This window comes from Camelus bactrianus, chromosome 4 (genome assembly GCF_048773025.1).
Source record: "Camelus bactrianus isolate YW-2024 breed Bactrian camel chromosome 4, ASM4877302v1, whole genome shotgun sequence".
Classification (NCBI taxonomy): domain Eukaryota; kingdom Metazoa; phylum Chordata; class Mammalia; order Artiodactyla; family Camelidae; genus Camelus; species Camelus bactrianus.
Window position 1 is genome coordinate 64,041,752 of NC_133542.1, and position 15,813 is coordinate 64,057,564.

Genomic DNA, 15,813 nt, shown 5'->3' on the forward strand with positions numbered 1-15,813 from the left:
CACAGAGCTCTAGGCGTGAGGGAGTTGATAATATACTGTTGATAATTATGCCATGACCACAGGGCCAGGACGCCCAGTGATTTACTCATTTAGTACAAGTGGTCCCCTAGTGATGATGCTCAGGATACCACCCGGCACTTGACCACCTTGTTCAGAGCAGTTGGCAGGGGGCACTGTCAGCTCCATGGGCATGCAGCCAGGGGTTCCCTCTGCCCACCGACTCCCAGACTACCCCTGCTGCGTGCTGCTGTCTTAAGAACCTGTCCCCTGAAGCCACCCTCAAGCCGTACCTTGATTGCTCCAGTTGATATCTGGATCTCGTGGAGCCTCCTCATGGTGCCATCACGGTCGACAAAGTAGGACGAGGCCAGCTGGTGCAGAGCTTCAACACTTTGAGTGGCATTCCCTGACTTCCTGTCCAGGTGACTTTTGTCCATGTACATGGTCAAGGCCTCCTCCCCTGCACGGAAAAGGAAAGGAGCTCAGGCCACCTATCGAGCTTTGGGATGGGAGAAGAGACTCCAGGGCTTGGATGCTGAAAAGAGCTTCAAAGCTCCCACTAATTTCACCCAGATTTTCCTTCTGCCTTTGAAAATCAAGAGCGCAGTGAAAGAGAGCCAGTCCTGAGGTGGCTGTAAGCACCAAGCTCCATGAGGACGAGAATCCTGAAAAAACTCAGTCATCAAGTCCAACGCCTACCAGTCCACTTCACAGCTCTCACCAGCATCAGCTCACAACACAACTCACTTCCTCTCTTTGCGGCTCAATCTCTTCTGTCAAATGATGGATTTGCCATAGATGGTCCCTTCCCATTCCTTCCTCCTCCTCTTTTGCTTCCTCCTCATCATCCTGTTCCTCCTTTTCCTTCTCATTTCTCTCCTCTTCTCTCCCCTCCCTCTTTCCTCCTTTCCTTTTTCTCTTTCTCCTTCTGCTACCCCTTCCTAGACAAATGGATGGATGGATGGATGGATGGATGAATGGACGAATGGATAGATAAGATATAGTTTAGACACAGATACAGATAGACAGATAAGAATAATGAGTGTGTCTACATAGAGGAAAAACTAAACTGTCAGCTCTGTGAAGTCAGACACTCTATATTAGCCACTGCTTCATCCCTGTACAGAGTCCAGTGTTTTGCATATAGTAGAGAGTAAATAGTTAATATGTCAATTTTTTTCATTCATTCAGTAAATATTTCTTGTTATATCTGGGGAGAGAGGGAAGATGACAACAAAGTTAGGCATAGAGTGAGAGAGAGAAATATAAAGTGTTACATAATTTATTCCATGACGTTTTCCTTAGAAACGCATGCATGGATTACTAAATGTACTGACTTACGGTGCCTTTTATTTTGGATAACAAGATGCTCCACCAGAACTTCAGACAGGAAGCGCCCACTACACCGCCTCAATGGTCTGATCCTTGTGCCTCTGGTTGCTCTCTCAACTGTGAACTCGGGGACATTGCTTAACCTCTCTATTCCTCAGTGTATTCATGAGCAAAGTCAGAAGACTAGCACCTACCGCGTAGAGTCATTAAGAAGAATACACTAATGAATCCATGTGAAGCCCTGAGGCCAGTGTCTATTCGTGGTGGCAATCAACGATGGCTGGCAGTGGTAGTAAAAAGAAGTTTCTAGAACTACACCCCCTGGCCTTGAGCTCACAGTAGGAGCAAGCGACTTATCCTTTATACACTTCAGTTTCTTCATGGGTAAAAGTGGGGACACTAACTGTACCTACCGAGGGTGTGACAGGATTAGGTCAGTTAATCACACAAAGGACCCGAGCCCTGCCCAGCGCACGGTAAGCACAGCGGAAGTGCTCGCTCCCACTGTCCAATTACCACAAAAATGCCAATCATATGAGATTTATCCTTACATCGAATCAACCCAGTGCACTAGGACAGTCAGAGAACAAACACTGGCGATACTTTCTAAGGACAAAAGCTGAGACCTAAGACAACTGGAATTTCTTTAGAATGCCGATGATTTTTTGAGTTGAAGAGAGAAAAACAAACAACAATTTACTTTTGAAAGATTAGTGGTAATCCTTGGAAGCGGGCCCTGTCCTGACCCACAGGCGAACTCCTCTGCCTCGGACCCCTCCACGATGGCCGGAGCACACCAGTTCATTGTCATTCAGGGTTCCTCACAGGCAGCCCCCAGCCTGTCTTTCCAGCACCGGCTCCCTCCGTGTGTCCCAGCCACACCCTCCCTTCTGCCTCAGTCATTTAGTCTTGCCAATTTTCTTCCCAGGCTTTTCTCAGACTTTCTTTTTTTCCCTGTTGGAATGCCATTCTGTCCCTCCCCAAAATGTCTCACTGTTGAAATCCTATCCAGATTTCTGAGTCCAATTCAAATGTCACCTCCTCTCACTACCCCTCCTCCATCCTTGACCCCCACATCCCCTGTGCACGCTTCAGAACCTGCCCAGCTGTCCCCTTCCTGGTGGGTTTTCCCAGCCACTCCCCAACCCCGAGAGAGATATGGTCACCTCTGTCTACCCCTCTCTAGCGCGCCCATTCGGTTTAGCTCAGCAGGCACGCGCTGGGCGCTCTGTGCGTTCGGAGCACTTTGGCAGGCACGGGGGACAAATGAATAAGACCTTGTCCCCATTCTGGAGTCCCTGGCTAATGACATGGATGCTGTCCGATACAGGAACCACTGGCCAAGTGTGGCTACTGAGCTCTTGAAATGTGTCCAGCCCAAATGGAGACGCAATAGATGTGAGAATTGCCCAGTGGATTTCCAAGATCTGGAAAGTATTTTTTTAAGTAAAGTATCTCATTAATAGTTTATTCACTATGTGTGGATAGTTTCTGGGATATATTATCTTAAATAAAACATATTGTTAAATGGATTTCCCCCCCTTTTTCTTTTCACTTTTAAAATGTGGTTAGAGAACATTTAGAATGGCGTAAGTGACAAGTGACTCACACTTGTGACTCATGTTATATTTCTATCAGCCAAGACTGGTCTAGGGAGACAGAGACATAGGGGGATCATTTCAGTCTATGTACCAGATGAACAGAGAAGGCAGAGCGATACATAGAGTGGATGTAGTCTGGAAGAAGGGCGCCTGCCTCCCTGTTGATAATCTGGGACACAAGACACTGATGATCCTGTCTCTCCAGCTGCATCCGTTGCCCATCTCTAGGGATGGTCTATCCTGCACACGTGTGCCCTGTTTTCCCTCATTGTTGGGACTCTACTTTTCTGTTTTCCTCCTGGCTGACCTCTACGCATCCCTCAGGTGCCACCTAAGATAACGCCTCCCCTGGGAAGCCTTCCCTGAATCCCCCACTGCTTACTTAAACTAAGAACTCTAACCACACGCTGTCATGGTCTCTTATTTCTCTGCTACGCTACCTGTCACATTTCCTAGTGGTGGCTTGTTTAATAGCTGGTCTTCAGGAGGAGCTCTGTGCAGTCAGTGAGTATGTACAAGTCTTTCGTCATTTCCCTGTCACTGCCTAGCACAGCATGGGCATGTATTATGTGCTTAACCAATGATCAAAGAGGGGAGGGTGTAGCTCAAGAGGTAAAGCATGTGCTTAGCATGAACAAGGTCCTAGGTTCAACCCCCAGAACCCTCATTTAAAAAAGCAATGATAATAATTAACTAAATAAACCTAATTGCCTCCCCTGCCAAAAACAACAACAACAAATGATCAGGATGTTTGTGCGTGAACAGATAAAATATGGAGTGGTCCAGCTCTACAGTGTTTACTGCGTGACCTCTCTGCCGCAACGACTAGACTGGAATCTTCTAGTAATCAGAATTGGTCTCTGGGTTCCACAAGCCTAGACTTGGGTGCAGAATAGGAAACTCAGGCTTCCCATGGTGCCTTCACGGGTTATGCAGGAGAATGTGATCGTCCACCCTTTGGAGTCCACAGTGACTGGAATAGATTTGGATTAAAAATGACTTTCTATACAATAAGACTGAGTTCCAGGCGAGGTGAGTGGTGGCCTGGGGGAGCAAGGACTCTGTCTGATTCTTCTGTATGATGTTCCCGATGCTTCTCTGAGGTCCAATGAAGAGTGAATATCCAGCGATCATTTGATGGATAGATGGATGGATGGGGAGAGAGATGATTAAATGGACAGATGAACAGAGAGCTAGGTAGAGAGGCAAGTGATTAAATAAATGAATCTGTGTTAGAAGTTAGAGCCAGGAGGCAGAGGAAATAAATAGTACAAGTGTCAGCTCGGGCTCTCCAAGGGGCCCGTGCAAAAGAAGGTGAAAAAGCCCAGGTCCCTCTGGGCTGAGAACCGGCAGAAGGAAACCTTAGATCAAGAGGGGTTAATGGGCTTCTTGCTACATTATTAAGACTTAATTTCTTGTTTATTAAGAGAATGTTCTGTTTAGAGTTGCCTTCCCATTTGGGCATTCCCGTAAATTGCCTCTTCACCCCACACAGGCCTTTGCTCAATCTCTCAGTCCTCTGGGGGCTGTTTGCCTTACTCTCTGCAGCTCTGCTTCTGGAGGGGAACATAGTGGGACTCAGACACACGGGATGGGGGAGGAGGTGGGAGCCAATCATTTTACCTTTTGAGTCAACAGGGGGCACTGTTCCCAGGTGGGGCATGGGGATGTCTGGATGTCAGGCCCCTGGGGCATCTCTCCTTTCCTTCTGAGCCCCTGTGACTTTATTCTCAGCCTTCCTTTCAACCAAAAGGAGATCTCCCAAAGTACAGGGTGGGGAATCATGAGCACACACACAAACACATCCACAAGTACAAAACCATGAGCTCTCGCACATAAAAAGACACTCGTGCAACAGACATACATTCACATACGTGTGCAAGCTCCTATACACACACATGCATACATTGCATCCATATGCATGAGTCCAAGGCGTATGCATGTGTGCATCACATTTGTATGTGTCTGCACATAGATTAACTTTCATCCAAGCACAGGCACGCGTCTGTGCACATCCATCTACGCAGGTAGGCAGGCACCCTCATGTGTGCGTCCAAGCTTCATCACAGAGATCACACAGATGCCCCGCATCCAAGGTGTCTCCTTTGGTCCAACATATGACCTTCAGAGGGACTAAGGGAAATTACTCTCCCTGTATTTATGTGTGTCATCCCAGATCCATACTTTTTCCCTTCACCACCATCCATATAAAATCACTCATACCAAGTACTTCATCAGTTTAATAGATTTCACCCAAAATGTGAGGATCCCGGTGGAAAAGTCTCAGATGTCAGCCCTCCCACCGGCTCCACTTCCTCTTTCTCACTTCTTCCCTCTCCCTCGGGAGTCAAAGGAACTCCCAATACGTGACAGATTAAGGATCATCTTTTGTTGTCTGACTGTGCCCTTAGGAACTCACACGACACCTCAAACAGCTTATCAAAGCATTTCTTCTAAATGAATACGGTGTTCTCCTTGGGAAAAATTAGAGTGAATCCAATCCTCTGTCCCTCCTTGTATGTAGATGGAAAAACTGACAGCCAGACAGGAAAGTGAATTTCTCCAGGTCCTCCATTCATCGAGTGAGCGGTAGAAAAGGGCTTTAATCCTGAGTCCCCCATTTTTTTATCCTCACTAAATAATAACAACAATAATAGTAGCAATAATACTAGTAACAATATGTTAGGTGCCGAACACCACACCAAGCCCTTTCGCTGCATTGTTTTGTCTAATCTTTACAGTAAGCATGAAGTACTATTATTATTTCTATTCATAAAAGAGGAAGCCAAGGCTGACAGTATTGAGTAGACCTTCAAGGCGACACAAAACTGGTGAGAGGCAGGAGGCAGGACTGAAACCCAGGCAATCTAACTCCAGCGCCTGGCCATCCTTTCATGCCCCGCAGCCTACCCCCTCCCTTTTCTCCCATTGCATAAGGAGGCTCTTAAACATTTTTCCAGGAATGAGTGAATGTAGTGATGCTGTGACAAGGACCTCAACAGGGTTGCTGGTACACTGTGTTCCGTCAACAGTACATCCTTCCCCCTCCCCTGCCCCCACTCCTCCATGCTGAGGATGGAGGGAGCACTTAGGGCTTGCTGTCCAATACTGGAACTCCGCCCAAAGCTTTGCATATTTTAAAATATTGTGTTGTAAAAACAGGAGAGGAACAAGACTCTGTGAATAATTCACCACCTCGCCTTGGAGGAATTAAAAATATATTTCACCGCAAAAGAAAAAGTCTTTGTTACTTGGGATTTGCAGGGACTCAGACAGAACACAGTTTCTAATGGAAGATCTCCATCGGCCCCAATAATTGTTTTTTTTTTTTTTTTTTCCAAGGGAAAGGGGAGGTAGGGGAAGTTTAAAGAGGAGGGTACTGGTTAATGCCACACTCTGACGAAGTGATTTCATTTCTGCTTTATAATAGAATAGAATTTTTACTACACGATTTAACAAAGTCTCACTTAATACCTGACTAGCAACAGGCAATGAATACGTGTTGTTGGATTGGGTGGGTTGGCAGGTGAATGAGATGGTTAAAGAGATGACAGGTGTGGGGTCAAAAAAGTAATGCGGGATTTGTGCACTGAAAATTCTAAGCTAAAAACTTAGTTTTGTCCCTTACTAGCTATATCTCTTATAAGACTCTGCTTCCTTATCTATACAACGGGGTTAATATAACTTAACTTACCATTTCGGAGGACTAAAGACAATGTGCAGAGCCTACCATGGGCAAATACTCAATAAGGAGTGGCTAATATGAGTAGCTAAGTAGTGGATAGGAATGAGTGAATTTGTCCAACAAATCTCTCCACATCATCAAAATTTTAATCTCATCTTCTCTTGAATTATGTACTGTGTGCTCAGCCTAGAAAGCGTCACCATCTTCTTTCTACCCAGCTAACTCCTGTTGAACCAAACTGCCACTTCCTCCACAAAGTTTGCTCTGACCACTCCAGCCTACAGTGCTCAGCCCTCCTCTGAAGGAGAGCGACTCTTGTCATTCTGCCTCAGTCTACCCCGCCCTGCCCGCATCAAAGCACCAATCTTGTTTAGCTGGCTGAGGCTGTATCTAAATGCAGCTCTGCAGCTCTCTGAGCACGTGGCACGGTGCTCCACTACCAAAGGGGCTTTCTCAAAATTCAGTGGACCCAGTGATTGTGGCAGAAAACTGATGTCCAAAGGAGTGTAGCTCATAATATAAAAAGGGTGCCTGTGGGCAACACTGAAAAGCACCTAAATGCACCAGTCTCTACCATTTCCCATCTTCTTTGCATTTCTTTCCTCCCTTTTATCCTCCGCTCTTATCCTCACTCCTCTAAAGATCAATTGGACATGATGGGGAGGGGCGGGGAAAGCCAAGAAAAGTGGAGCAATTAGTCTGCTTTCCTATTAACCTACTCCAAACCCACAGAAGATACAAAGGATACACCGTTTATAAAATAACCTCAAGTTATCAGTTCCTAAAGCAGACTTAAATAAAGCCACTTCTCTAAATAATATCTGAAGTTTAATTATTTCCCCAGACTAGACTACATTCCAAAGGAACTAATACAATAATAAGATTAAACATTTCCAACAAATTGAGCTAATTCCAGGGTGAAGCTGTGTTTCCACAAAACTGAGTAAATTCTCAGGTTAGACTCTCCCAGGAGATGGAGTCAACCAAGACAACGTGGCTTATCTGGCAATAAATGCTGTTGAGTGATGGACGATGGCAAAGGTGTTAAGATGGCTTTGACCCTCGGGCATCCCGCGCTCCCCTCCATCCCAGACTCAAAGTCATGACAAGGCTGTGGCCCAGCAGCTGTCGACCTACCTCCCAAGGTAGCAGAGATGAGCAGGTGGGTGCCGTACTTTTTGATGATGGTGTCAATGAACTGCTGAGTGGTGGGTCTCCTGCCAAGCAGGCGGATGCTCCTTTGAAACTCTGGCATGAGGGGCACTGGATGACGGACCAGGTCTCTCCTCTCGATGGCTGTGTTCCTCACCTTCCAACGGGCAAACTCCCTGGGCAGGAGAGATGAGCGAGACTCTCAGCTTACCACCTCTACCCACAAGCCAAAGTCCATCCAACCATCCCATCCAGGCGTCTCTCCTTAGGTGAGAGAGTGCCCACAACTGTTTTCAATGTGCGTTAACTGATACTTCGATCAGCCCAACAAAGGTTTATTGAGTACTGCTCTCGTCACTGGGCTGCTGCAGTGAACCAGAGACACAGTCATGTTCTCATGATGCTCACAGAGCATCAGGGATGCAAAGTTCATTGCTGTCTAGTTGCTTATTCATCTCCCGCACTAGACCGTGAGTGATACCATAGGGATGGGATTTTCTTAGGGACATGGTACGTGTTTCATGGTAGAATTCGTAAGAATGCTAGCTGGATGAATAAATACACGAAAGAATAAAAAGAAGGAAGGCTGTGTAGCAATGCATAAGAAGTAAGGCACAAAGCAACTTGAACCCTGCTCTAAGACAATTTCACAATCCAGTAATTAGCCCAGAGCTCAGTTTAATTCAAACTGTCCACATGCATTCATTGAGCAAGTAGTGTTTGGAAGAAATCAAGCTGTGTTCTGAAGACCATGTGAGGAAATTCCCACTCTTCCCTTCATTAATGGCAGAGAAAATCAACACTGAAGAACACTGAACTTGGAATTCCAAACTCATGGTTTTACTCTGCCTCTTGTAAACTGTGTGGTGTGATCTTGGGCAAAGGATGTCACTTCTCTGGAGCTACATTTCCTTATTTCTAGAATCCAATTAATATTATTGATTTCCCGTTGCTGATGCAAAGATGACATGAAACATGGGGTGTGAAAATACCATTGAGCCATGCCAGGCACTAATCCGATGTGAAAGTTTTATAACTTTTATTTCCTCACACATTCATAGACATGTAAATCATTAAAGGTTCACGGGTGATGAACGAGGGGCATGCAAACCAAATGTAAGTAGACATTTATAGGGCTTGCGTTCAGGTGGTTTTTGCTTTAGTAATGACTTCTTTTCCTACCAAAGATGGACCGCCCCCCTGGAACAAGCAGCTCTCCGACCTGCCTGAGTTACAAGCTCCAAGTCCCTTGAGAAAAACAGACCAGCCGAGAGGACTTAAGGTCAGCCCAGATAAATGATGGGAATGAGAGTTTAATGAAGAGGTCTCTCCCTCCTGCCACAAGATGGGAGAGACGGATGAAGGAAAGGGCACAGAGCAAGAAGCAGCAGGACAGGGTGGGAATCATGCTGGAATACGTCCCAGTAAGCCGGTGGTGGAGTCTGACCCCTGGTGCAGAGAAAACTGTGCCTGAGAAAAAAGGCTTTCGAATTGGAGTACATCTTCAAGCTTCACGGTCTGTGTCTCCTTTAGAAATCTCTGTCCATAATTCATAATCTAGTTCGGATTCTAAATAAAGTCCGCCTAGTACCTGGCACGTCATAGGTATGTATGAAGTCAATCAATTGCACTCAGTGAACCCGGGCAGGGCACCAACTACCTGCAAAATACCACGTGTACGGCGGGGAGTGGACACGTCAGAGTCTCATGTCCTTAAGAAGCTCAAAGTCTGGCTGGACAGACAAGACATTTCTAGCTCATTGTAAACCCAAAACGCCAGTGCACAGAAGGAACACAGACTTCTCAGGTCTCTCTCGGGAAGCTTGAGTGAGGAGGTCATACCTTAAGCATAGTTTTGAAGTTCACATGGGATTTAGATAAACAGAAATATTAAAAAAAATCCACATGGATGCAAGGGCAGGAGGAGAGTGAGCAAGAGTGGGATACACGGTACGTTAGGGGGAGAGCTGAACAGGAGGGGAAGTGCGTGAAGAAGAGAATGCAAGGGCGGCAGAATGGAGCAAGTTGGGGGACCGGACATGGGGAGAGAGTTGGGGATGTGAGAGCCAGCTGAGGGGAATTTTATAGTTGTGGTAGGTGGTGGGTGACACGGCTCCTAAAGATTACTGCTCCCTGGTTCATGCCCCTGGGTAATCTCCTCCCCTTGAGTGGGGACTGGACAGGACACCATGACTTGCTTCTAATCCATAGAATGTGAATGTGATAGAATGTTAGTTTGTGATTAGGTTACAAAATATGGCAACTTCGTTTTGTCCTCTCCCCCCAGTTTCTCTCTCTCTCTGTCTCTCTTTGCCTCTGTCTCTCTCTCTCTTGCTGTCATGTTGCAAGATGCTCTATTAAGAGATCCACCTGACAGATAACTGGATAAAGAAGTTGTAGTACATTTATACAATGGAATACTATATGGCCATAAAAAAGGTAAAATAAAGCCATTTGCAGCAACATTGATGAACCTAGAGATCGTCATTCTAAGTGAAGTAAGCCAGAAAAAGAAAGATTACCAAATGCAATCACTCATACGTGGAATTAAAAAAAAAGAAAACAAAGGACACTATGAACTCATCTACAAAACAGAAACAGACTTGCAGACATAGTAAACAATCTTATGGTTACTGGAGAAAGAGGGTGGGAAGGGATGAATTTGGGAGTTTGAGATTTACAAATGTTAGACATTATATATAAAGATAGATTTTTAAAAAGTTTCTTCTGAATAGCACAGTGAACTCTGTTCAATATCAATATATAATAACCTTTAATGAAAAAGAACATGAAAATGAATATATGTATGTATATGCATGACTAGGACATTGTGCTGTACACCATATATTGACACATTGTAACTGACTGTACTTCAGTTAAGAAAAGAACAAACATCAGATCACAGGGGGAAAAAAAAGAGATCCACCTGAGACCTCCCAAGGGACTGGATTCTAACAGTAACCATGTGCGTGAGCTGGGATGGGATGCAGCCCCTTACCCGTGGAGCCTTGAAATGACTGCAGCATGGCAAGAGCCACAGCCCGGTTCTCTACCCACAGAAACTTTGAGATAATAAATATTATTGTATTAAGCCACTAACTTGTGGGGTAATTTGTTATTTAGCATTAGCGGACCCATAAAAGGCAATGAGATCCATCAGATACTGCTAAGAAAAGAGTGCTTCCTCATCAGCTTAGTCCTGAAACTTATAAAACTATATACACATGTAATTATGAAATTATATATATGTATCTATATGCATGGAAACATACACATTTCAGTATAACAGACAAGTATATTATTGTTATATATTATGATACAGTATATACAGGGATATATATATATATATATATGACTTTTACCTTGAGTTACTATTCTTTTTCATGGGAATATGTCTACATTCCTCAGAACTAACATGCATTTACACACAGAGAAGGTTAAATAACAAGTCAAAAGTCACCCAGCTCAGTGGTAGAGCTGGGAGTAGGAAATCCTGATTCTTAAGTCACTCTCTTAAAGTAGATCTCAAGAAGGCGAATATAAAAACCACAGTAAAACAAGTACTGTTACAAAGGACTAACGCCACCCCTGCCATCCAGTTATAAGCCCATGACTTAATTCCTTTTTATTTCCTTTTCTTTCCTCCTTTTCTCTCTCTCTCTCTCTCTTTCAACAGCCTCCACATTCTTTCTGATGTTCGCGAGCTATACACCCAGGGCCTGCCTTCTGTGTTGCTTCCTTGAAAAAACTAAGGAGGAAGCCGATGCTGGGTTTCTGGCCCCTCCTCCACAGGGCGGATGCGAGGCCTAAGTGAGGGGTGCATGTGACCTGCAGGAGCCTGGGGAAAGCTCAGTAATTGGGGGGTGTTATTATGAAGGGCTGACTCTGCGGGCACCGCTTGTTCAGCACCACAGACAGTTCCTAATCCTAAGGAATGGTTCCATCTTACTGAAAAAGAGTGGAAAGCTATTAAACTATGATGTGCTATTTGCAGCAGTCATTTTCATCATAGAGGGATCAGACAGGAGAATCGCTGACCCAGTATGGAGGACGGGCTGGGGTGGGAAGGGGGTGGGTGGTGTCAAAAAATTCTCCTGTACAAGTTGAATCTTGAAGAGAGCATAGCATCTGGCCAAAGATAAGGGAAGGATATTTCAGGAAGAATGAGCTCCATGTGCAAAAATGGAGGGAAAGGAGAGAGAATAAGAAAGATGCATGTGTGTGAAGCATTCATGTGTATGTATGTGCCTGTGATACATAAATGATAAGAGGTAAAGACAGACAGGTTGTTAGGGACCACACAATGAGGGGTCTTGTGCATCAAACTGTGTTATTAGATTTCTGTCTATAAACTCTGTTCTTTTTTCTAACAACTCTATTGCAGTATAATTTCTGTACATAAACTACACATATTTCAGATGTACAATTTGATGAATTCTGAAAGATGTGTACATCAATGAAACCACCACCACAATCAAGATAGCTAACATTTCCATCACTCCCCAAGAGGTGTAAATTTCGAACTCTCAATAAACTCTGTTTTTAACGGTCAACAATCCAGACAAAAATGTTCTAAGAATGAGTTGATGTGACTCTGTGACTATCATAGGGATGTTGTAATTGGCACAGGAGTCCACAATTTTATACTCTTTACCAAAATGCACTTAAGAAAAAGGTCTTCACAGCACGGAGAACTATTCAGAAGTAGATTCAAACAACATTAGACCTGAAAACAGTTGGTTTATGCTTTCAAAATCTGAGCACTTACCATTTTTCTAGATCTGACTATACAGCAGAAAACAAATTAGATAAAGTCCTGCTATCAGGGAACTTACATTTTTGGTGAGAGTGGACAGACAATAAAGTGACAAATGTGTAACATGTCAGAAGGAGAGAAGTGCTGTGAAGACAAATAAAGCAGAGAAAGGAGGTTGGAATGACTAGGGATAGAGTGAAGGGGTGGTTGTATATAGGTGGTCAAGAAAGGCCTTCCTAGTTTAATGAGGTTTAAGGAGAGACTTGAAGGAAATAAGGAAGAGACCATGTGGCTACGTGGAGAAAGAATAATCTAGGAAGAAGGAATAGCAGGTGCAAAGGTCCTGAGGTAGGAACATGTTTGCCAGGTTTGGTGAGGATCAAGGACACAGGCCTAGAGAAGCAGATGAGCAGAAGAGATGACATGAAAGGAAGCATAATAGGAAAAAATAACATCAAAACATGGGATGCAATTGGCACTGACCTCAAAAGGCCACTCTAGATTTAGTAAAGACTTTTTATTTTTAAATTCTAAGTAATATGGAAAGTCAAAAGAAGGTTTTGAGCAACAAGACAATCTAATTTATGTTCTAAAAAAAGAGTAGGCAAGCTTTTTCTGTAAAGGGCCAGATAATAAATATTTTAGGTTTCGTAGCCATTAGGTACTCTGTTCTTACAGTGTGAGCAGCCAGGAACAATAAATAAATGAATGGGCATGGCTGTGTTCCAATAAAACTTTATTTACACAAGCAGGTTTCAGGCCCGATTTGGCCCACAGTGAGTGTGAGCCCTGTTCTAAAAGCATCACTGCAACTCCTTTCATAGAAGTCATCAAATCTACCCACTCCATTCATGGATGGGAGAACCAAATTTCAAAGACATTAATTGATTTACCCAAGATCACACAGCAAATGACTGGCAGGGCTGAAATCAGAGCCTGGGGCTCGTGACTCCATGTGCAGTGTCCTTTCCACTGCAACATGCCTCCTTAAAAAAAAAAAGTAAAAGAAAATAAAAGAGAGAAAAAGCCTTGTCATGTTGTCGAACTGCTCTGCTGGCCCCGGAACACTTTCATATGGGTTCTCAGTGAATTGAGCACAATGTAAAATATATCTTGCCTCCTGAGCCCACAGAGCAAGCAAATTCCCCTGGGAGGAGAAGGCAGCGCTCACAATGGTACAGGATACGCTCATGCCCAATTAAGCATCCCAGTGGGGCGGGTGAACCAATTAGACTGAGATTCAAAAAAGATCCTGGATGGAAGGCATGGGGTGGCTGCAGCAAGGCCCACCCCACTGGGGGAGCGGAAGGTGGGAGGGTGAGTGATGACGGAGGCAGAGGATGCATGAGGCTGGAACCAGGGTCGCAGAATTGAAGATAAGGATAGAGAAAAAAGCATGAGCCCAAGGCTCTCATTTCAGAGTTAAACACTACGTTTATAGTAACCTTCCCTTGTCCTCTTTGCTAGCCCTCTGCTTTCCTAGACACACACGCACACACTCAATGACACACTGAGAATGAGGCTGCACTGAAGGAGAAAAGAGCGAGTCAGGCAGGCGCTCTGGCTCTGTGCCCTTGGGAAGGTGTGTGTTTCCTCTCTTGGGAAACGAGATGATTGTATTAGACAATCTTCAGCTCTGTATCTCCCAGCCTGGGCAGGGGAAGATAGAAATCTTGGGTTAAAGCCTGACTCTGCCGGCAGTTAGCTACAAAATCATGACGAGTTTGCTTACACGCCATACAGTGGAGAAGCCATCTAGGGGAAGTGTATCTACACTAGACAGATGGGGTTAGGATTATATTAAATCATGGAGCACAGTCTCTAGACCATAATAACCCTCAGTGAAATGTTAGTGTTACAGTTATTATCACTATTATCATTGTTGTCATGGTGACAGGAGAGGTTCCAATGGGAAGTTGGGGGGTAGTGGACGATGGTTGGGAGGGGGAGGTGGGACAGGAGAGGAAGACCATCCTGTTCTTTTTAAAGTTATCAGTAGGTAGAATTTTGGGGGTGGGATTCGATTCCTGTGAAATACGTTAAAAATAGCGAGTGTGAATTGAACAAATGGATGGATCATTTATAAAGTCCCACCAAGTCTATTTCCTCATATATGTGATGAAGACAAAAAAAAAAAAAAAAAAGCATCACCCCCAATTGTGCTGAGAGTTAAATGAAATAATGGTTGGAAAACCTCTTTGTAAACTGCAACAGGGCATGGACAATTGTAAGCTGCTATTGGTATTTTTATTGTTATTATTATCTGCACAGGACACAGTTATAATATTTCTAGTCCTTAAAAAAAAATCTCCCTTTTGTTTCCTCACGTGTAAAATGGGAGATGACAATTTCTACTTCTCAGGGTTGCGAGGAGAACACCTCCAGCAGCGCTGGGTCCTTAGTAAGTGCTGGATAAATATCAGTTTCCTCCACTGTTATACAGGTAATTGAAATTACTAGTGACCTCTAAAGAAGTGAAGGGTCATTGTACTCTTTACAAAGCATGTTCTTTTTTTCCCCTTGAATATGATCTCATGGCAGAAATGGTTGGAGGTGGTCTTCAAAATACACCTACTGTATAGACTTATACAGAACAATGGGAAAAAAATAAAAAGAGGAAAATAAAGTAAAAGTGGGGTTAAAATTAGCATGCAAAATGAATTCTATAAAGTCCTGAACACTTGATAGAAGTGGACAGCAAATGTCACTGAGCTTCCTTGCAGCCAAAGGAAAAAGGGAATCAGACAGACAAAAGAGCCATACAGTCAGAAAGACAATACAGCAGTTTTTGTTCAAAGTTGTTGCAGACACAGATTTCCTGGATGCTATGACAAGATACAAACATCTATCTCTCATAATTCTTCATAACGAGATGGGTGTAGTTGATCCTGGTGGGTTATGTCCTCAACAATCCACCAATGTTTCATTGGCTCATTGTTGCCTAATAAATATGATGAAACACCATTTGGTAAAGCAACACCATGAGAGTCAAACATTACTATCTAAACAAGAAGCTCTCTAGTGATCTGACTTAATCCAAGGATGCATTTTCGAATATTTTATAGACATTGTATCCCCAATAAATGTTTGCCGAAAGCATAACTGATTCCGGTTACAGGATGTTTGCATGTGTTTATTCCTGGGTGGCTTATTCCATTGGTTGCATTTATTTGGAAGTGAAATAAAAATAAGCCTTTGAGTCTCTGGGGAGGGGCGAGGGGGAGGTCTGGGACCCCTTCCATGACTGTTAGCAGAAAATTATTCCCAGAGATGAATGAGGTGAATCA

General features: G+C 44.1%; 1 protein-coding gene across 1 annotated transcript in view; it reads right to left on the reverse strand.

The window, feature by feature from the left end:
- BRINP1 (BMP/retinoic acid inducible neural specific 1) overlaps positions 1–15,813 on the reverse strand; it is a 159,981-nt gene that overhangs the window by 52,768 nt on the left and 91,400 nt on the right. Inside the window, exons 3-4 of the mRNA XM_074362115.1 lie at positions 7,756–7,946; positions 291–460 (exon numbers count right to left, since the gene is read on the reverse strand). Of these exons, the coding sequence (XP_074218216.1) occupies positions 291–460; positions 7,756–7,946 (361 nt within the window). The remainder of the gene's footprint in view (positions 1–290; positions 461–7,755; positions 7,947–15,813) is intronic.